Below are 21,480 nucleotides of genomic sequence, written 5' to 3'. Positions count from 1 at the left end.
CTCATCTCACCTCACCTATTGAGTACTTAGCCGCCCACCCAAACCATCCTGGCACCCACCAATCCCAGACAAAACCCCTACCCCCGACCCCCCGGAGCCTGCATTCTTCAGGAAAACATGAAACCGGCCCCGCGCGCCTTCTGCGCCAATCATCTCTGCTCGCCGGCACTTAAAGCCTCAGGTCTGGTCGGACTTTCATGGGTTTGCGTGTGGTAGGTATCCTTTCTGGGTCGTGTCCGAGACTATGTACCCTGCCTATGGGGCTAGTAGGGTTGGTTGGATTGTTTACTGTCTGGTCTTTGGGTTCTGGGGCAGTTTGGTTTGGTGGTGTGTAGTGTGTGTTATTGCGGCATTGTCTAACAAAGAGAAGGGAAGTATAAGATCAAGGTAGGTAAGTGGGCAAATAGGTAGAAATCATCGTATTGTGGTAGCATCTGGGAGGTGGGAGATGGACATGGAATCAAAAATAGAGTCGGTAACGCGACGTACTGATATCTTACCGGTTGGTATTCGTATGTATTGGTATTTTACGCCCACGGGTCACTCCGTGTTGACGACACTCAGTCACTCAACTAATGTGCTTTTCTTACTTTTTTTTCCATTGAGTTTAGGTTCATTTGATTAGTCCTGAAGTATAAGTGATTGCAGTACTAGGAGTGGAGTGCTAGTAGTGGTGGTGGTCGTAAACAACACTCCCCGAGACACATACTACATCTTAGACCCATGAGGCATGTCTTGCCTATCAACACTACAACCGAGCAGCTGCATATCTGTCCATTTCATATCTACCTATCTATTTTGTATTCCCTCTTGTACTTATCCGTTCGTAAACAAAGAAGAAAACATCTACCTATCACATCCTCAAGCCCTACCCCCGAGCCTCAATCACATCAACCAACATCAACCTTGGCTTGGCTTACACGTGGACTGCCAGTAAACAAGGACGACGCGGGGTTGGGTCTTCGGCATTCGCTGTGATAGCACACACGGCGTCAATAGAGCTTCCATAGTGATTGACAGAGGCGGTGTTGGATTACTGCCTAAGTTATCTAAGGTAATTGGTGCTAGAGCACTAGGGCAGAATAACAATGATCAGTGCATAGTCAGGTCGATATGCATACTATACTTCCAATAGGGAATTGACCAAAATAGTAGAAGTCGGATCAAGTAAAAGCAGTCATCAGTTCATTTCGATCATCAGTACATCGGAACGTAAGACATATCTAGATTACTTGACTAGATGGAGAGACGAAACAAAACGATAATAACCAAAAACGAAACCCGAATTTGAGAAGACAAGACCCATGCACGCAAAATAAACAGCAAACGTTTTGAAACACAAAAATCAAGCGGAGGTCAAGTTCAACTCCGGACGCCGGGCTCCTAACCAACCAACCAACCAATCTCTGATCCTCAATCCTATCCCTCCAGACCCAGATCAAATCAAACCGAACACAAACCCTTGGAAGATGAAAAACGAATGTAAGAAAGAGAAGAGACACGCGTAAGCGATCTGGTCCCCCACGCTCAGGTCCAGCCTAAAAGATAGATAGACAAGCTCAAGCAAGCTCAAGCTCAAGCTCAAGCATCCTCGGAATTATCCGAGTCCGCATCCTCGCCCTCATCATCCTCCTCTTCCGACTTGTGAGTTTCCCGCTCAGTGGCCTTCTCCGTGATCTTTCTGCGTTTCCCTTTGGGCGCATCCTCCAGCTGGGTCCGCTTATACGTCACCGTATGAGTGATGACATGGCGCACGCTGACGCGGCTATTCGCGCTCCTCGGCCCATCATAGTACCGCGCTTTCCAATCTGAGGGAGAATACGGCGAGCGCATCAACGTGGCACTTCGCGGGGATTCCGCGCTCATGGTCATGCTGGTGGGCGAGTAGCGCGGGGGGATAGGCCCCGAGGGGATGCGTAGCGAGCGCAGGTTTCGGGGATCGCGCCGCGGGAACGGAGCCCCGTAGGGTGTCGGGGGTGGCAACGACGCGGTAGCAGACCTGGGAGGGTCGTTAGGGTTGAAGGAGGTGCTGACGGCGCTGCCGGGCTGAGAGGTAGGCGCGCTGGTCGGGTTGCTAGTGTGGTTGATGCCGCCGGAGTTCAGGCCGTTGATGTAGTGGGTGACGGCGGCATTGGGGTGTGGGTTGCTGCGCTCGAACGGCTTGTCGAAGCGGAAACGGCCGTTCTCGCCTCTGGCGCTGTCGGGCGAGAAGATGGGGGTGAAGGCCTTCAGGAACTCTGTGTAGGCGGCTGGCGGCGTGATGGGCGTGCAGAGAGCCTCGTCTCCGGGCCGGGCGCTGCCATTGCCGGAGAGACTGGAGCCGGTGTCCGGGTTGCCTTGGAGCTCGGAGGGGAAGACCATAGGCTGAGGGGTCTTGAGAGGGTGGAGAGCGGGCTTGATGGAAGGCATCTTGAACGGTCTTCTCGCGCGTGGCAGTAGATGAGGCAGCGGAAGTATACGTGACTTGCAATCAAGGAATGAGTCCAGCCGGTTCAGTTGGCAGGTGGTGTGGATGAGGAGGGGCCCCGAGGAGAGAGACTGATGAACGGGAAACAAAGTCTCTTAATAGGGCTTGAGGGAGGGAGAGAGGAGTAAGAGACGAGAGGGAGAAGAGAGAGAAAAAGAGTGGGAGAGAAAGAGAGAGGTGGATGATTTATGGAGGGAGGAACCTCAGGCAGCCGGGTTTCCGTACGGTAAAGTTACCACAGGATACGGTACGGTATGGATACGCAGGGCGTCCCGTGGTCGAGTCACGCCCTAAACAAGTGACGACTTTTGGCAGCGCAGCGCAGAGTAGATCCGATCGTCTGGTCTGCAGAAACGGGGAAAGGAGGGAGGTCTGGTGTCTCAGATGTGCCAGGGAATGGGCGGAGGGGAAACCGGACGACGATCCTGGTCCAGTGCAATTGATTAATGAGGAGGGACTGCACAGTGAAGTGAATCAATGGCAGCAGCAGCAGCAGCAGCAGAGACAGCGAAAGAACAGATGGAAAAGCTGGGATAAGAGAGACTGCTGAATGATCCCATGAATTGAATCCCAATCTCATCCATTGCCCTCCTCTTTATATCTTTTCACTCGATCTCCTCCCTCCTGTGCCATGCACACTTTACCCTCCGTGCCATCCAAACCAACACGTCAAGCAAGCGCCATCCCAAAACCCAACTCAAGGTAAATTAAACTAAGTCAAAGTTATCGCCCGGCGTGCTGAACCCGGCACGTCGACCTCGCATTCCCTCCTCTCGACTCGCCCGTTCTTGACGCGCACGGCCTCATCCCAAGCCCTAGTGGCGGCTCGCCCTTCTCCCAACCCAACACGCTCCGTCGCTTAGCTCCATGCCCCAGGAGGCACAGAGCAGACACGGCTCGCCCGCACCATTTCGGTTGCTCATGGCATGGCATGGCACAAGTCCTTCCACGGGGTTTCTAGTCCGGTTGGTTTCGCCCGCTGCTGCTTGTCTCTAGTTAAAATTTGGGGGCCGAAGGATGAATCCCGGCGGTTAATCGGGGGGAAGGAAGCCACGCCCTACCTACTACCTAACTAACTAATAACACTTGATTTACTACGGAGTACTTCCTGCCTGCCCCTACCCTCCCCTAGAGCGTGCCTGGAAGGTGCTTGAAGCGCGTGATTCCCACTCCCCTGTGGCCATGTTTTTGCCCCCTCCTGCCCTCTAGCATGAATTGGTTCCCGTGTCTAGGTGATTCGCATGGATGCAAGCGCGGCTTCTCTTCTCAGAGGTTGACTTCATCCATCGCTGGTATCGCCGGCGCTACTTTCTCTGTCTGTGTCCGTCTGCCGCAGCTGGGGACCGGAATTATGACTCCTGCACATCTCTTGGCACGGCGTTTCCATGCCCATATCACATCACTGCGTGCCACACTACAGAGATTAGACGCCGTCACGACGACGGCATAGATACTACACATGTACGTACATGCGGTAGAGACATCGGCGGGATGTCGTGCAGCGTTGTGTTGGTGAGTCGGCGTATCGTTCTTGTTTTGTCTCCGTGTCATCTGCCATCAACATACATGCATATCACATGCATGGACGTGAATGGTGCGGTAACTTGACGCTGTCTGTCACCGGGACGAGCGATGGCTTGCATAACGTGGGATCTTATCCTGGTTCGAATGCCACTTTTGGCCGACGGTTGATGTCTGGCAGTTCCGGAGGCGAGACAAAGATGCCGTTCGGACCTCCTTGCTATGCCTCATTTGCAGACTACATGCATAGTTGCATATTTGTTGGTTTACTCAGAAGACGTTGTCCAGGCATTAACTTACCCCTCCTGTGCAGGCTATTCCTCGAAGGATCCAAAATCCCTCGTGAGAGATCATCCCTACTACCCATGCTACTGTACCTACATGCAGACTTTTAACGCCGTGAATGAAAACTGCGAATCGCTATGCATGTTGACGGATTTTGAATCATGCATACTGCTCGTTTCGAGCGCGCTTATGTGGCGGCTTCGGTGCGTTCTACATCACGACTGCGTTATTATGAGGGATGCGCAGTTTAGTTTCCGTCCTGCTACATCATATTCCCCGCTGACGATATTGAACATTGTCCTGGCTCCCGGGAGAAAATACACGCCGTTGGTGATATTTGAGCCTTATCTGTAACTCAGAGTAGATACATGCCGTTGGAGTTGGTATCACATCTACTACGGCCAGACGGATGCGTTCGCGCTGTTGGATGAGCCGGGAGGGACGTCTATGCGCATCTTATGGCCCTCGACGTCATTAATGGCTATTTGGAGGAGTGTTGACTTTGAATGATGGGTTGAGAGCCTGGTCGGAGTCCCGACGTGGTGACGATCTTTCTGTGTCGGGTTTCTTGTCTTTCTGTGATGATCTACATTTTCGGTGGTATACTTGTCTGACTGTCCCACTCTACGGCTATCATGGAGCTCCACAGTATATTTGACATGTTGCTGTGATATGATTTGATCTGCGCAACCGGCAATCTGCGGTGGAATTAAGGGTATCGAGGTTTTGACCTACACTTGACCTTGATCCGGACATTTTCAAAGCACTTCGTAGGGGTAGCAGGAGTTGACCTCTGCTTGGCCCAGAATAGAGATTTTGACAGACGAACAGACAGATATCCGATGTAGAGATCAAGTATGTTAAAACTCATCCGTCCATCCATAAATAACCCGCGATTACCCTACAGTATAACCCAGTAGACAAAAACACAGCTCATAGGAGAAAAAAGGTGCCCATTAACATCCACTTCTGTCGTACATTGATCACCCTCGAACAAAACCATCTCAATCTCAACATCACCCCCGAAGGAAGAATACAAAATAAACCACCGACCAGGCAGAGAAAAAAAAAAGAAAGATCACTACCCACCCATCAAGTCAATTCAACCCTCAATCTCTACCACACACCAAACGGAGAACCTCAATTCTTCTTCTTCTCCTTCGCACTCTCCTTCTCCTTCACACCCTCCTCACCCCCCTTCTTCCTCCCCGAAAAACTCTCCGCCTCAATCTGATCCTTCCTCTCCGCATACCACTGCCCCGCCTGTAAAGCAAGCACACCCACCAACACAAGCGCAAGAATCGTATTACTAGCTGCCAAGACCTTCAACGAGTCCTCACGACCAAGAATCTGCTCCCCTTCTTCCAACTGGCCCTTCCCCTCAACGCCACCGAGGAGATCATCCCCATACACGCCGTCCTGGACCAGACGCAGGCCCTTGACGATGTTAGCGATGTAGACCGTGATGCCGCACATGTAGAGGACCAGGGATGCGCCATCGAAGAGCATGTTGGACTCCGAGGGGCGGTAGAGTTTGGTGATCAGGCCGGCGAGGCCGAGGAATATGACGATGTGGAGGATTCGCGGGATTAGAGGGGGAGAGGCGTGCAGGAAGCGGAGGTGCGATTCGAAGTAGTCATAGTGCGAGGCGGGGGTCGGGGCGGTGGACCATAGGATTGGGTAGTCGTAGGGGAAGAGGGAGAAGATGATGCCGAGGAAGAAGCTGGTTGCTGTTGTGTTTTTTTGGGTTGGTTAGTTTTTGGGGATACGAGGGGGAGGGGGAGGGGGAGGGGGACGTACGGCAGACGATGAGGAAGGTCGCAAAGGACCCCGGGCGGAAGGCCATGATGGATGGCGACGGGACTGGTCTGGACGCTGGAGTTTGGCGTGTTGGAGGGAAGACGAAGATGGAGGAAGAGCCGATGGAGATGGAGATGAGATAAAGTCGCGATTTGGGGCCAAATGCCAAGACGGTCCGACCGGGTCAGCCGCTCTCGCCGCTTTAGCATTGGCTCTTATCCTTGGGTTATCGTGATAACAGAATAGATATTGGATAATAATTATTAAGATATGTGATAGAGTAGCTGGAATGAGAGTGAACGTTGGTCACTATTTATCTCCTATACCTAGTATATACAGGCTTCATGTCGACAAGCGATGCCCGTCTACCCGAAACGCCTCGCATCTACTTCCCATCCACTCCATTTCCTTCTCTCCATCAATCAGTCAATCAATCAATCAATCAATCAAATAATCAGGTGCCATATTCAAACATATAGGTGGTATCTCCCGGTTATCCCAACCGTAAATGCAAATCCAAAGATTCAAGTCCAAAATATAAAAACATAAAAAAAACCTCTAATTCAATCCCGTTCATTTCATATAAACCAATGCTTCCATTTCTCTCCTTTGCTTTTCCGAAATATCTCAGACTATCGCTGATAGCGCGGGAGAGACTCATCGCCATGCGCCATCCCCCCTACTAACTGGTGATCGCCATCGTCATGGAAGACCGGCGCACTCGGCCCGTCCGCCGATTCTGTATGTGAGGGCGGTGCTTCAACGTCGCCCGGAGCACTGGCCTCCATCATGAGCCTTTGTCGCTCCATTTCCTGCTTGTCGTCGGCAGAAGTTTCCGCTGCCGTTGCGACGGCCGCCGACGCACTGCTGCCAGGTACCACAGTGTGCACGGACTCGGCTGATACCAAGCCGGGCGGCATGCTTTCTTCCGCCGGGGATGGCAGATGGTGATAGTCATGGAGCCGATCGTCTTCCGGTAGCACAGGCGCCGTTGGAACCACCATCTCCGTCGATGGTCCCGCCTCGGGCTCGTCCGGCGGCTGACTAGGCAACAGCGTCTGTTCGGCACGGCGCATCCGGGCTTTCTCATCGCCCGGTTCCTCCGACTGTGGCGTCGACACCATTTGCCCCAAGGACTGGTATGGTTGCGGGGGAGAATGCGATTCTTCTACGTGATCCGCCCATTGCAGCTCCTGAGGGAACCCGTAGTCCTCCTGTGCCGGACGGTGTTGCTCCGTGTCGGCCGTGGGCATTGGGCTCTGGTCGGAGAGCCAGCCGTCGACCTCCGCCGGCTGCGACGATTGGAGGTCGGACATGGCCGCCGTGGAGGACGTGCGCTTCGTCTGGCTTTTCCGGCGATGCGAATCGCGCGTGCCGATCACCACCTCAAAGGCGACGGCCACGACGCCTTTCTCGCGCCGAATCTGGTCGGTATCTAGGATGTTGCCGGCCCAGTTGGCGGTGATCATGTTATTGCTGTTGGAATCGGCTGGGTTCAAGATCTGTCCGCTCGGGGAGAAGTTGCTCCCCGAAGTCATCAGATTGAACCGAGGCAGAAGGCGATCGGGGGAGCCGAGCTTGCCCCGCAGGTCCACTACCACCTCGACGTAGTATCGGAAGTTGATCATGCTGCCCGGCGTGCGCGTGATCGTGGGGAAGGCGTCTTCGGGAATGCGAATGGACGTCTTCACGACGGCCGTGAGGGTCGACGGCTCCACTACTAAAGGGGCGAAGGTCTGAGTCAGGTCCTTCCGGAAGACGCTGCTGGTGCGACTCGTCCCGATTGTCAGCCCCCCGAGTCCCGTCCGCGATCGGGGGTAGTAGTCCTCGTAGACCGGCTTTTTGCCGTCCGTCGACGGGCCGACAGGGATGGCCGGATGGAGATCGATGCGGCCCTGGCGGTAGAGGGTGACGATGATGCCATGCGCGCTGCGCACTTGTTTGCAGTGGTTGATAGTGACTTTGATGGGGAGCGTATCTCCCGGTAGCACGCCCGCGCGCAATACCTCTGTCTTGGCGGTGATCGTCTTATCCGCGATGGAGGGTGTGGTACTCCGACCCTCGCTGTTTCGCATCCCCGTACTGGTGGAGGAACTAGGATCGCTGGCGATTTGAAAACTCTGGCTGCTATTGCTCAATCGACTGGACGAGCTCACGTTGCTCGGCGCGGGACTGAGGGGCGGTCGATTATCGGCGGACCCGGCGGTGCCGTTCACCGACGGCTCTAGTGATGTCGAGTCCTGCGCGGTGTCCGATTCTCCCGACCTGGCCTTCGCCTTGGATTTCGATCGTTTCGATACCGGTTCTAAGGTGACCACGCGGGCTCTCGGGGCCGGAAAGGGCGCTATGTCGATATTTTCCAACAAATTCACGCGTTTTCGGCAGGACATGGTAGGGTTCATCGTCGTAGGTTTGGTTAGGGTGGACGTAAGCATATAAGTAATGGTGCCTCTTTCAAACTAGACCAACAGCACCCGAAAAAAGTCAGTCAAACTGCCGAGAGCAATAACAAAACTCAAAGGGAATCCAGGTAGCAAGCAAACACGCACACTGATACTACTCGGCAAGGCGAACGGCGGAAAGGACATCTCGAAGCGAAACTTGTAGACCCCCTCCTTAAGACGACCCTCTCCGCAGAGGACATCCTCATTCTCAAATAATGTGGCCAATCCATTGCCCAGATATTCTGCGCCTCGACGCCCGCGTCCAGGACCCAAAAATCCCGCGTCCGGAGAGGCCTCTCCCGACGGGACGGTGTTCTTAAAAACCTTGACAAAGCCGTGTAAACAAATGACGAGATGCGTGATGCGAACGGGGCGGACGACGGTAAGGACAACAGTGCCCTTGATCGCATCCCCGGGGAAGTAGGAGCGCCAGGGATCGTCGGGTTCGATGTAGTAATCGGCGATGCTGCGATTCCGTTGTGAAAAGGGCGAGCAAAACCGGGCCAGCAGGGAGCTGCGATTCCGACCGAGCGGCGAGGAGGAGGGTTGGGCGGGGGGAGAGTTGACGGACATGACCCACAGTCACACCTCACTCAATCCATACAAGGAGGAAGAGGGTGTGCAATGGAGGTAGGTTTGTATCAAGACTACAAACAAGAAGACAAACGTAACGAGGAGAAAGTAAAGAAGAGGGAGGTCAACTAAGACGTAGGAAAGGGAGGCGAAAAAGCCAAGAGCGACAAGGAGCAAAGAATGAGACAAGACGACTTCAAGATTTCCCACGTCAATGGACCAAGCCAGAACTGACGCGGAGACAAGCAAGGGGGAGGGAAGAGAAGAAAGAAAGTTGGGAGTGACGAGGATCCACGCCGAAGAATGAGAGATCCCCAAGACAGGCCGGGGAAAATCTCCACCAACCCCCCAGTCGTGAATGAATGAACGACCAAGGATGGGAGAAGGTGGGCTGGTAGGTGCCTCCGAGTCAGGGAGATAAGAGACTAGAGACCCAGACAGAGAATAGCCTCCGTTGTGTCGAATGCACCGAACACGTCGGGGGATTCGGGCAATCAATCCTACCAGGCCCCGAAGTAAGCGTCGGGCGCAAAGACACCACCACCCACGGGGACACCCTGCAGCTAACGCGATTGGTGCTGATCTTTTGACCTTTTCGTTTCTTTTCTTATGGTTTCCTTCTGGTGTTTTGTCCCTCGTTCCCGGTAAGTATTTCCTTTTTGATTGTGTCTTTCCTTGGTCGGAACCCACGGAGGTGGATCGGCGAAGGTATCCGATCGAGGGGGGATAGAGGGACGAGTGTTCGAGGAATCGAATCGCGAAGGGAGATAGGGAGAGAGAGAGAGAAGACGTTAAGAGTCAGGACAAGAGGAACAGGACGGCATCATTTCTCGCAGTGTTATAGACCGTTCAACACGGGGAGAAGAGCAGAGTCGACGATCGGGTTAATCCCCTCCGTGGATGGAATGGCAGAGAGAGGGGAGGGAGGGAGATGGTCTGAGGGAAGCGTTCGGGAGAGGCGGTCGAACCGATCAACGCGACTAGGAGGCAGAGGCGAGCGAGGACAGCGACGAGACGGGAGATGCAGCGAGGGGGCGGAGCGATGGGAGATGAAGAAAGAGGACAGAACTGGTTCGCGATAAGCGGAGAAAGGAAAAGCCAACGGAAGTCGCCAGCCGGAAGTCAAGCTTCTCTTGGGTCTCTCTCGGCGCCTCCACTTGTCTTTCTTATTAATCGTTTATTTATCTTTTCTTTTCTTTAAGTTTTAGTTTTAGTTTAACTTCCTTTTACTCCGAGTCCTCAGTATCACTCCGTACAGACTTCAGAGTAGTTCTTGATCCCTCATATCTCGCGCAATCCCTCCCCCTCCACGTACTCCTCGCCGTAACACTCGCGCTGCACTGCTGTGATAATCTCCCGATCCCCTCCGGCCAGGCGACGCAGGTATCCCTCCAGCACGTAAACGTTGTCCGTCCACATCTGCGCCTCCGCTCGGAATCTCTCCGTCTCTGCCTTCATCTCCGGCACGCTTTTCCCCTCCTCTCCATCTACTCCTTCCCCCATCTTCTTCACCTCTCTCACCCGTTTCCACTCTTCTTCCAACGCTTCCTTCCTCCCCACCAACTCCCCCCTCAACTCCTCCACCTCCTTTTGTCCTGTTGCCTGTTCCTCCCGCTCCCGCTGCATCTCCCCCCTGCGCTGTGCCAACCTGCCCGCCGTCTTTCCGTATCCAAGCCGCGCCCGCTCCACCTCATTCTTTACTTCGTTCCGCGCCCGCTCCTTCTCGCCTCGCTCGTCCCCCGCAAAACTCCAGTACCAGTTCCCGCTGCCGATCTTCTCCACGCGGATCCGGTTCTCGTCCACCAGTTCCTGGATGAACTCTTTCACCTGCATCCCGGGGATCGAGGCCACCGGGGGGAGCGATTTCTCGAGCTCTTTCAAGGTGTGGCAGGTTTGCGTGGATTGGAGGTAGGTGATGATGAGGGATTGTTTGGCGCCGCGGGTGAGTTTGGGAGGCTGTGTGGTTTGTTTAGCTCTTGTTTCTTTTTCGTTTCTTTTCTGGGATCGGCTGGGGTGGATTGGGATGTAGAGTGTAGTGTAGTCTAATGTAGAGGAGAGGTGGAATTGAAGATGGGGATGCTGGACGCACCATGGTGACTGCGATGCTGGAGGTTGTCTTTTGCGTAAGGTAGAGGATCTTATTCTCGGGGATTGTGCCCACCGAACCGGTCGTTCAATCCGGTCCAGTGGCTTGATTGCGTTCACATGGATCGATCGATGGAAGTGGGATGCAGGCAGGATAAGACAAGACAAGACCGGACCGATACTTGGGGAGGTCGAGGTGGGAGAGCTCAGGTCACGCCACCCGGTCCTGTTGGAAACAGGTGATCGCACAAGACCTAATTAGGGTCTGTTCCTCAGACCAGATGCCCATCTACGACGATGCAGGGACTGGTTGCATTCAACCCGCTTAATTGGATTGCATGGGGACTTAATTATATAGATTGTAGTAAAAACTACTAATACCCGCCAGGACAGAACAAGACATGACATGACAGAAGAAACGCCCGGAGAGCTCGCAAGCTCACACGGACTTCTCGTTGACCACGCCGCCGTCCTTCCCGGTCTCGCTGGTCACCGTCTCCTCGAAGTGCAGCGTCGTCACCAGCTCCTTGGCCTTCTCGGTGCCCGCGGCGCCTCCGACCATCGCCTTGTCACCGTCAAAGTACTTGGCGATTTCCTCCAGCGGGGTCTTGCGCGTTTCGATGTAGAAGAACCAGACGACAGTCAGTTCAAAGCCTAGCCACACGCAGTAGAAGATGTAGTATTTCCAGCCGATGTTGTCCAGCGCGATCGGGTTGATGTACTGATTGAAGAAGACTGCTGGGGTCAGTATCACTCGAGGCGAGATAAGAACAATAAGGGATCACTTACGGGCAGCGTCAATACAGAACCACATCACGGTCATTCCCTTGGCACGGATACTGTACGGGAGGATCTCCACTGTGTATCCGACCAGAAGACCAGACCAGGCGATGTTGTAGAAGAGGTAGTAGACGTAGATCATAGCGACGACCGCGTTGGCCGTTCCAGACGTATGCGAGAGGTCATAGCGCGCGGAGCAAATCGTCCAGACGATGAAGGCGACCAGCATGCCAGCGGTGGAGACGAGGAAGAGCTTGCGGCGACCGATCTTGTCCACGAAGAAGCACATCGTCAGAGCGACGATGAAGTTCATGATCTGAAGACAGCCGTTGATCAGGTTCTGCTCGACGGAACTGGTGTAGCCGATCGACTCCAGGATCTTGGCGATATAGTACGACACCAGCCCGTTGCCCGACCACTGCGAGAACAGACCGGCAGAGATGCAGATGATCATACGGTGGCGGTTGCCCTTGGTGCGGATCAGCTCCATCCAGTTGCTGCTCTCAAATTCCTTCTCCAGTCGGATGGTCTCCTTGATCTCGTGCATTTCCAGTTGGACCACCTCATCCATTTGGTCGCCATTGGCGTGGCAGTCGGCCAGCACCTTGAGCGCTTGCTCGTTCTTGCCCTTGAAAATCAAGAATCGAGGCGACTCCGGCACGAACCAGATGAAGATAATCTGGAGAACCGAGGGCACTGCCTGGACGATGGTCGGGGCCCGCCAAGCCCAGTTGCTCTTGATGTTGTTGGTGCCGAACGTAAGCCATGCTGCGACAATGGCACCCAAGTACCACGTTGCTAATTCCGCATTAGCGATTGGTATTGAACACAGACCCAAATAGACTTACTGTTATAGATGGTGGTAAAAACAGCGCGGTGCTGCGTGTGCACTAGTTCGGCGATGAGCAGAGGAGAGGCACCGTGGGCAATGGCCACGCCAAATCCAATCAAGAATCGAGCGGCCAGAAACATGCCGTAGTTGGCACTGACACTCTGCAGGACTACTCCCAAAATCCTAATTGGTGTAAGCTTTGTGAGAGGACGAGGGGGGACGGTAGGTAACTATCAGGTTCACTTACATGACCGAACAACCGATCAAAACGCCCATTCGACGCCCCAGAAGATCGGCAGTATAGGGCACGACGGGCAGGGCGGCCAATGACCCCAGCGACATGATCGCGCTGAGAATACCTAAAAGAGACCCCGACGGGTGGTTGAAATATTCCTGCCAGTAGTCCAGGGTCTGGAGCCCGTTCATCATAGATCCATCGTAACCGTTGGTGGCCTGTCCCGGGTTAGAATTTTGTCACAAATGTAACAGACCAGGGAAAGCGCACCGAAGTTAACACCACGAACATCAGACAGATGTACGTCTTGCGCATGCCGGGATCCTTCCACCATGTCACACGGGGGAACTGCCGACCGGCAAGCTCAAAGGTTGCAGATCCCATTGCGGCGTCAGATGTAATCTGTCCGGTGGAATGATACAATCACTCGGGTTGAATTTCAACGGTCCAGTGTTCAAGGAAAGACCTAGTTACGCATGAGAGCAAAAGAATGAAGTTGGCATGCGGGATGGTGTCCATCTTATGAATCACCGGAGGGCCTTGGCCTTCATCCGGGTATTTTCCCATGTATCAAGTTCAGTCCAGGCGTCGAACTGCCTGCCGATACCTCCCTCGTCTTGCAACGGCTAAACCGGCTCTGGAGCGCAAAAACGTGGCGAGAAAAGGTCAGGCTCGTCTGATAGGCCAACACGTCGCAGGGGCCGAACTCACGGACAGAGTCCAGGATAAAATGGCCCCCGGATCGCCACAGCACAACCCGACCTACGATACTAAGCCGGTCCGATAATTTACCCCGGGGGAATGGACTGATTCGTTCGCTGACTGCCAAGGTCTGTCTGCCAGGCGAAAGGAAGGAATCGAAAGCGATTTCAGGCTAATTGACAGAAGGCGGCCGCCCGGGAAAAGAGATCAGGTCACGAAGGGGTGGAAAGTCCAAGACAGAGTAAGGAGTCTGGGGTAGGCGAAAAGCCAGTCCGAACGCGGGGACAAGTCTGGGGTGCTTTGCAAGACGGTCTAGTTCCCGTGGTTCCATTCGCAGACGAGGCTCTAGGCCGGAAGAGTAACGGCCAAGACCCTTAGTCTACGCCTCAGGTTATATTAGGCCATGGCTGCCGACACCAGGCGTTGACCGGTCACTGGATGGAAAGACAGGCATCCTCGAGGCTAGGATAGAAGGGGTTGGTCGTGCGGAAGAATTATTCCCTCAGTCCGGTCAGCCGTGTGCTTGCGGTTCGGCAAATTGAAAGGTCGACTGCTGCTTGCTGCCGCCACTGGACCTACTGGATCCATAGGTAAGCGGATAAACTGGTTCTTGTTGGGGAGTCATTTGACAAGTCCACGCCACCCCCTCGTTGTCTGCAGGTTGCGAGACCTGTGGTTCATTGTTGGGCGTGGCTAATTGCTTGTTTCTCGAGCACTGGAAGAGGCCCGAGGGTCCAACCAGCTAAGTGGTTCACCAATCGTAACGGTCTTCCTTTAAGACCCAGAGCCCGGGGATCAGATACAGGTTGGGAATGATCGTTCACCAGTGTGCCCATTTGGGATGAAATGATGGAAGGGGGTCTGGGCCTCGTGCTGGCTGCAGGACTAGCCCAAACAACCACAAGCTATTGCCTGATGCGCAGTAGACTGCATGGCCTGTCACAATTTTTAGTCCAATTCGGTGTCCTCATCCATCCTCCACTTTCGGCGGGCCAATTTGCGCTTCTTCGATGGTTTTCGCTTGACCACGTTCTCTGTCTCTAGTTCATCGCCGGAGCTGGGGAGGACGCTACTCTGCGTGTTGGCCCTTTTACGACCTACTCGTCGAGACCCAGTTTCTAAAGCCAGTCGACTGCGCTCGTTGTCGGAGATTTCTTCCCCCTCGACCAGTACCATGTCGCCGGTTTCCCCCAGCGACTCGCGTGCCATTTCCTCCATCAGTATCCCCATGGCTATCAAGGCCGTCTCGTCCATGCTCTGATAATCGTCCTGGCCACGATCGAGGGTGGCTCTATCGTAGAAATCGGCCGAGTAGGCATGGATGGCCTCAAGCAACTCAGAACTCGGCAGAGGTCGGTCGGAAGGCAGCGACTCGTGCGCAAAGTAGAAATCATTCTCCTCGTAGCGGACCGGCGCGTTCTGCCGACGGAAGAGGACTTCTTCTGGACGGACCGGGCGAAGATTGGACGAAGCTGTATCCCGGTGTTTGGACGGGTAAGGGACGGGGGGAAGAAATCCATGGGCATTAATACGGCCTAATAGATTAGATGAGAAATAGAGCAGAGAAAACGGAGGTCTAACCGGCTACGGCGTCATAAACATTTGCTAGTCGTTTCGATCGACTCGAGGGCTCGTCGGCTGTCCTTTCTTGCGACTCGTCAATACTTGGAGGCCGAACGAAAGTATTCTGGCTCAAGGCCGGAGATCTGCCGAGAGACATCATCCGGCCAGTACAAGTTGTCTCTCGGGGGTGATGCTGTGTTGTGGTGTTGAATAATTTGGATAGATCCATCAAAGTGTTGGAGAATTCCGGGGCGACGTAGTTCCGGGCCGCTGATAAGATCGCCGATGATGCAAGAGTCCCGGCGAGGGACTCTCTAACACTCTCCCGTTGATCCCTCAACCCCCCCTCATGAATGAATTCGTACCTCCTCAATCGGGCCCTGGGGTCCATCACTCCGTCTGAATTTCACGTGGCTTTGACAACCCGGCTGGTGCAGCACCTGGAGCCAGCCCCCGGTGTTCGTTTCTCCAGTCGCAAGGACCCTGGATCCAGCGCTGGAGATGCGCAGATCGGCTGCGACGATGAGATCTACGCTCATAAAGCCGGCGTGAATGTGCTTGCTATTGATCAGTATGATGGTCGATTGTAAGTTGGAAGGTCTCGAGAACTGAATGTCATTTACTGACTCCGTCAGCATGGTCTCTGGCGGCGCAGATCCCTCAATCCACCTGTGGGATCTAGAAAGCCGAGGCTCGCAGCTATCCCATACTCATCGATCGATCGCATCCATCAACAAGTCGTCGCATGAGGATGCCCATACGCGTGCCCTCACTTCCCTCTCGATATACCCGTTCGACCCGAAGCCATCGACCGTACTGTCAACTTCACACGATGGGACTCTTAAGCTCTCCGCCCTGGAGCCTACGGGCATCACGCCAGTGCATACGTTCAACCTCGACTGCACACCCTACGCGCATTCCATGTCCTCACATAACGGATCACCTCTTCTTATCGCCGTGGGCACTTCCGAGAAACCCGTCCGACTGCTAGATCTACGCTCCGGTCTCTCCACCCACGGTCTACCAGGACACACCTCATCCGTCCTATCCGTGTCATGGGCTCCTCACCGACCACATATCCTAGCCTCCGCCTCAGCCGACCACCGCGTAATTCTTTTCGATATCCGGCGCGGCGGACACAACTCCGCCATCGCTGCACTGGATATGGACGATGCCGTGGGCTTGGTTCCGCCGCACACAGCCCCGCCGGGCTACGAAAGTCGTCCCGCCTACTCCCCGTACGTGCGAGCGCACGGCGGCGCGGTGACCGGCGTCCGATGGACCTCCAACGGCTCGCATCTCGTGACAGCAGGTCAGGACGCGCGTATCCGCGTCTGGGACGCCACGACGGGCGCCAACACCCTCGTGCATTTCGGCCCACGAGTCCGCAATAGCGTCTCGTCGCACCTGGCCGAACGAGCGCCATTGGTGTTGCCAAAGGGGGTAATGGACGCCGGTCATGAGACGCTGCTCTGGCCTAATTTCAACGAGAGGGACGACCGCGGCGAAATTTTCATGTTCGAGCTCCGCGAGGGGACATTCATCAAGCGGTTGCGCGTTCCGGGGCTCGCAATAAACGCCCAGAGTATGCGCGGCCGATCCAGTGCGCTGAGCGCCGCGCGGATTAACGCCCTCGCATGGCGAGGCAACGGCGCCGCAGGCGAAGGAATTGAAATGTTTTCAGCGCACGGCGATGGCACGATCCGGACATGGGTGTCGCGAGAACCGGAGGGCGAGCCGGACGAGGAGGAAGAAGCGGAAAAGGCTGATCGAAAACGAAAACGCGACGTCCTCGAGGAGATTTACCAGGGATTTCTCAGTTGAAAGATCACCACGCTCTCCCTTTCTTAGCATGAACCGCTCGCCACTGCGTTGTTCGCCAGACCTGCGATCCAGACTCATCCCAGGGTCGCCACCGCGCAATTCGATAATAATGAAATCATACGCGGCGTTGAATTTCTTTTTCTTTTTTATTCCCAGCATTTCTTCGATTCTTCGAGCGATGTTCTTGGAACGCAGTGCAGTATCCACCGCAAACCGGGCGTTCGGACGGCGATCTGATCTCATCAATTCATCATCGGCCCGACTCCTAGAACTGGGAACTGGTGATGTCACCACCAAGTATATCCACCACTTTGTATATAAAGCAGATATACTACCTGGATTAAGCACAACAATCAATCAGACTATCTATCTATATCACAAGAGTCCTCCTTCCTCAGCCAACAAACTACAACTTTTCTATTTGATCCAAAATCTTCTCAATTTTCCTCCATTATAACTAATTCAAACCAAACAACCAACCCAAAATGTCTCCTCAACACCAGCGCGCTCCCTCCCCCCACCAGGGCGGTTCCCTCTCCGAAATGGCTCCCACCGGAACCAAGATCCCCAACGACGCCGGCATCCAAAGAACAATCCCCTCCGTGCCGCGCCCCGACCAAGTCGCCGAGAACGCGCAGTTCAACAACCAAGGCATCGCCGAGCCCACGACCGCCTTTGCCGCCGACAACGCCGCCAGCATGCCCCGTGGCCCTGGAGATATGGGCCAGACGGGCGAGGTGTTGACTGGCACGGGGAATACTTTCCCTGCTGGTGGTGAGGCGAAGAGGAATGAGACTGGGGCTGGATATCCTGGTGGGAAGTACTAGGTTTTTGGTTCATTTGACTTATGATTATGATTCTTTAATTTAGATGAGATAAGATGTAATGGAATGTAACGAATGAGTGACTTATTATTCTATTTGGTTACGCTTTTTGTTACCTACAACCTAACTACTATTATCCATACTACAGCATTCCCTAAGCCTATAACTCCACGGCCGGAACACATGCATGTACAGTATACATACGATGTATCTTCTATTATTGTTAGAATGGTTATCTCCAAGCCCTCGCTTCCACTTTCGTTTTCGTAGAATATCCGTTAAGAACACGATGAGATCATCGAGAAAGATAAGGTAGAAACCCCATCAACGCTTTCCTTCCCCCTTGCCCTAGATTTTTGAACACATAGCCAAAGATAGTTTGTGAAAATAGTTCCTCTAAGCCATTTACCCACGGGTCAATACTGCTCAATCGGCTAGGGACATCTAATATACCGGCTCCGATTTGAAAAATCTCTATTACTGCAGCGACAGAGACGTGGTGTGGCGGAGCAATATGATGATACGTATCAGCGAAACTTTATCGAAGCGCTATTTTCTAGTTGCACAGGGAATGAATACTAAAAGTCTGTCAGATTAATTAATCTCATGGGTAGAGTTTCAGACCCTTTCAGAAAGGAACGCGGTATGAACAAAATAGTCTGTCATACAAAAAGGAAAGACGCATCATCAAGTGGGCTAGTTACAGCCGGATTCATAGAATATGAAGTATCTTATTATTGAACATAATACCGTCGATGCCGGTCATTTATCTACGGATATGTAACTTATTAGGGTGTGAAGTGTTGCGATGACGAAGCAGCACCTCTCCCTGATGGCCGACTTCGTGATCTGTAGACTGCTGGGACAATAGGATAGGCGAGGTAGATAGAAACAGCCGGCCCAGAGCCAGTCACCCCCTATACCGGCTGTAGGTAGGCACACCAAAAGGGTATCAGTGCTATTCCTACTTCTACTCCAAGTACTACGGTCAAGAAACAGGAGAACGCCAGGGGCTGGTATAATTCTAGAAAGCGAGAACGGATTACGGGAAGATAGTGAAATAGTGGGAAATTTGCATTCATTAGAGACAAGAGAATAATAATAAAAGAGAGAATAATAATAACAGCAAGACCACAATAGGGTTATGGATTACAATAATTGAAAGCAACAAAACAGCTACTGCCTTGACATCGAAGAAGTCAGGCCACGTCTGCCTCGAAGGAATGAACAAATCTCAACCAAACATTTCACAGGACAAAGGCCAACAGGCCAACGACACCACACACGACAGAGAAGACGCCAGCGTGAGGCGTGAGGTGGGCAACACCGCCCGTGAAGACAGTATCAGCGCGCGAGGCGATGGCAGCGCTCGAGGAAGCCGAGCTGGGAGTGGACGCGGCAACGCCGGTAGGGTGAACAACGACGGTGCTAGAGGCGGGACCGTGAGCAGCGGGCACGACAGCCGACGACTGCGGTACGTAGACGGGGATCTTAGCGAAAGACGAAGCCTGGGGCACGGTCACAGTGGAAGCGAGGGCGACGTGAGCGACAGAGGATGAAGGGATAGCCATGCCATGGAAGACAGGGTCGGGCTGGGTTTGCGCAGCGTGTACAAGGGAGGTGGAAGGAGCAGCTTGGGATTCGAAGTTATGGGCAGCTGGGGGTGCGGGCTGGTAGCTGTTCTCGTTCACGGACGGGACAGACGGGGCAGGCGCCTCGGGAGTACTGTGCACAATGGGCTGGGAAAAGTCCGATTCCGTGTTGTCGCTCGGCGTGTTGGGCGTGTTCGGCACATTCAGGGGAGGGGCAGGTTCAGAGTGCACGGCGGGCTCAAAAGATTCCGTTTGGGGGCTGGGGGGCTGAGGGTTGTACTCCGGAACAGGCGCGTGAACCTCGCCCGAGGGAGGAGCCTGGTGCGTTTCCTCACCCTGGGGGTTGTGCTGGACAACGGGCTCAGGAGCAGGGTTGGGCTTGAGAGCTTCCTGAGGGACATGGACTTCGCCAGTAGGAGCCTCGACAGGGGCAGGAGCCGGAGCAGCCGGGGACTCGTGGAATGGTCCAGGGCCAGGATGCTCGTGGTGGTGCGGAACAGGGACGGGGTGAGGAGCCGGCACAGGGTGAGGCAGTGGAACGGGGTGGAAGTGTCCATCAACATCAACGTCAGTCTTGGAATCGATATCAACCGAGTGGTCATCCTCATTGTATTCGCTGTACCCTGCGACAGCGTGGTTGCTCGTGGGGGCTGAGAAGCCATTTCCAGAATCGATGCCTCCGGGGCCATCGATCACATCAGTTCCAAACTGACGCGCGTGGACAGAGCGACGGTAGTGAAGATCATAATCGGCCTTAGCCTTGGCGTCGAACGAGTGGTCGTCACGGTTGAACTCATCATAGTCGCTGATGGCTGTGTTGACGCTCGATAGATCAGCGCTGTTGCCAGTATCGATGCCGCTGGGTCCACCGATAACGGTGACCGGAGGCTCATGGTGTCCGCGAGCCTTCCAGTGGTGAGGGTGGCCAGGGGCAGGGACGGGAACAGGGTACGGGACATGGGTGTCGACGTCGACATCCGCAGCCGACTTGCCGGTGAAAGAGTGGTCGTCTTGGTTGAACTCGTCATAGTCCGACAGGAAGGTGTTGGTCGTTGAAAGATCGGCGTCATTGCCAGTGTCGATTCCACCAGGGCCATCGATGAGCGTGACATCCTTCCAAGGAGGAACGAAGGAGTGTGCGCGGGCCTTCCAGTGATGAATGTGGGCCGGGACAGGGTAGGGGTACGGGTAGGGATAGTGGTTGTCAATGTCCACATCCGCGGCAGCCTTGCCAGTGAAGGAATGGTCGTCCAGGTTTGTCTCGTCATAAAACGACGCAAATTCGTTGTCAGTGGGAGCGGAAAAGCCATTGCCCGAATCGACACCCCCAGGGCCGTCGATCACAGTGTCCCCGAGTCCTCGTCCGTGGAAATGGTGGGGGTGAGGGTGGTAGTGGACAGGGTAGGGGACCGCGTGAAAGTCTGTGTCAATGTCCACATCCGTCTTGGTATCAATGTCAACAGAGTGGTCATCAATGTTGGTTTCGCTGTAACCAAACGCGAAGCCATTCTTGGTGGGAATAGCGGCATCACTGCCCCTGTCAACGCCTCCGGGACCGTCGATGACCGTGTTTCCGAATTGACGCGCTTTGAGGTGGTGCGGCCAGTGAGGGTGGTGAGGGTAAGCAGGCACCGGCACGGGGTAGTCCCAGTGGTTGTCAACGTCCACGTTGGTCTTCTGGTCAATGTCGACGGAATGGTCGTCAATGTTGGTCTCGCTGTAGGCCAGTCCAAGCTCGTTCTTCGTAGGGTTGGCGGCGGCATTGCCGCTGTTGATACCGCCAGGCCCATCGATCACGGTAGCAGGGGGATGCGAGCGACTGGGGTCACGTTTCCAGGGGTGCGCAGGCACGGGTACTGGGTAAGGGTGGCCGTGTACATCGTAGTCATACTTGAATTTCTGGTCGATGTCGACAGAGTGGTCATCCTTGTTGTGCTCCTTGTAGAAAGAGGC

At 54.3% G+C, this 21,480-nt stretch overlaps 8 protein-coding genes across 8 annotated transcripts; 2 read left to right on the top strand and 6 right to left on the bottom strand.

Annotated features, from left to right (window-relative positions):
- Positions 1-1,581: 1,581 nt before the first annotated feature.
- KD926_011486 (uncharacterized protein) lies at positions 1,582-2,409 on the bottom strand (the record flags this gene model as incomplete). Its single annotated transcript, XM_053103773.1, has 1 exon — positions 1,582-2,409. The coding sequence occupies one exon, from the start codon at positions 2,407-2,409 to the stop codon at positions 1,582-1,584; it is 828 nt and encodes a 275-aa protein (XP_052952855.1).
- Positions 2,410-5,413: 3,004 nt separating this feature from the next.
- On the bottom strand, positions 5,414-6,119 carry KD926_011485 (putative secretory component protein shr3; the record flags this gene model as incomplete). Its single annotated transcript, XM_053103771.1, has 2 exons — positions 5,414-6,003; positions 6,074-6,119. 2 exons carry the CDS (start codon positions 6,117-6,119, stop codon positions 5,414-5,416), a joined length of 636 nt encoding a protein of 211 aa, XP_052952854.1.
- Positions 6,120-6,705: 586 nt separating this feature from the next.
- On the bottom strand, positions 6,706-9,090 carry rim8 (pH response protein PalF; the record flags this gene model as incomplete). The annotated part of the gene is made up of 2 exons (XM_053103770.1): positions 6,706-8,532; positions 8,623-9,090. The coding sequence occupies 2 exons, from the start codon at positions 9,088-9,090 to the stop codon at positions 6,706-6,708; spliced, it is 2,295 nt and encodes a 764-aa protein (XP_052952853.1).
- Positions 9,091-10,371: 1,281 nt separating this feature from the next.
- On the bottom strand, positions 10,372-13,406 carry KD926_011483 (putative GAJ protein; the record flags this gene model as incomplete). The annotated part of the gene is made up of 6 exons (XM_053103769.1): positions 10,372-11,401; positions 11,625-11,910; positions 11,965-12,753; positions 12,804-12,970; positions 13,035-13,240; positions 13,293-13,406. 6 exons carry the CDS (start codon positions 13,404-13,406, stop codon positions 10,372-10,374), a joined length of 2,592 nt encoding a protein of 863 aa, XP_052952852.1.
- A 1,266-nt stretch (positions 13,407-14,672) lies between these two features.
- KD926_011482 (uncharacterized protein) lies at positions 14,673-15,447 on the bottom strand (the record flags this gene model as incomplete). The annotated part of the gene is made up of 2 exons (XM_053103768.1): positions 14,673-15,259; positions 15,306-15,447. The coding sequence occupies 2 exons, from the start codon at positions 15,445-15,447 to the stop codon at positions 14,673-14,675; spliced, it is 729 nt and encodes a 242-aa protein (XP_052952851.1).
- Positions 15,448-15,640: 193 nt separating this feature from the next.
- KD926_011481 (WD repeat protein) lies at positions 15,641-17,111 on the top strand (the record flags this gene model as incomplete). Its single annotated transcript, XM_053103767.1, has 2 exons — positions 15,641-15,873; positions 15,923-17,111. The coding sequence occupies 2 exons, from the start codon at positions 15,641-15,643 to the stop codon at positions 17,109-17,111; spliced, it is 1,422 nt and encodes a 473-aa protein (XP_052952850.1).
- A 485-nt stretch (positions 17,112-17,596) lies between these two features.
- KD926_011480 (uncharacterized protein) lies at positions 17,597-17,938 on the top strand (the record flags this gene model as incomplete). Its single annotated transcript, XM_053103766.1, has 1 exon — positions 17,597-17,938. One exon carries the CDS (start codon positions 17,597-17,599, stop codon positions 17,936-17,938), a length of 342 nt encoding a protein of 113 aa, XP_052952849.1.
- Positions 17,939-19,182: 1,244 nt separating this feature from the next.
- Positions 19,183-21,480, bottom strand: CweA (putative GPI anchored protein; the record flags this gene model as incomplete). Its single annotated transcript, XM_053103765.1, has 1 exon — positions 19,183-21,480. A coding segment is annotated over one exon (2,298 nt), but the record flags the coding sequence as incomplete, so codon positions are not given.

The sequence above is a fragment of the Aspergillus affinis genome (assembly GCF_023601865.1).
Source record: "Aspergillus affinis strain CMG 70 chromosome Unknown NODE_97_length_141424_cov_85_845664, whole genome shotgun sequence".
Classification (NCBI taxonomy): Eukaryota; Fungi; Ascomycota; class Eurotiomycetes; order Eurotiales; family Aspergillaceae; genus Aspergillus; species Aspergillus affinis.
Note: the sequence above shows the minus strand (reverse complement) of the source record. Positions and strands in the feature narration are given on the sequence as shown.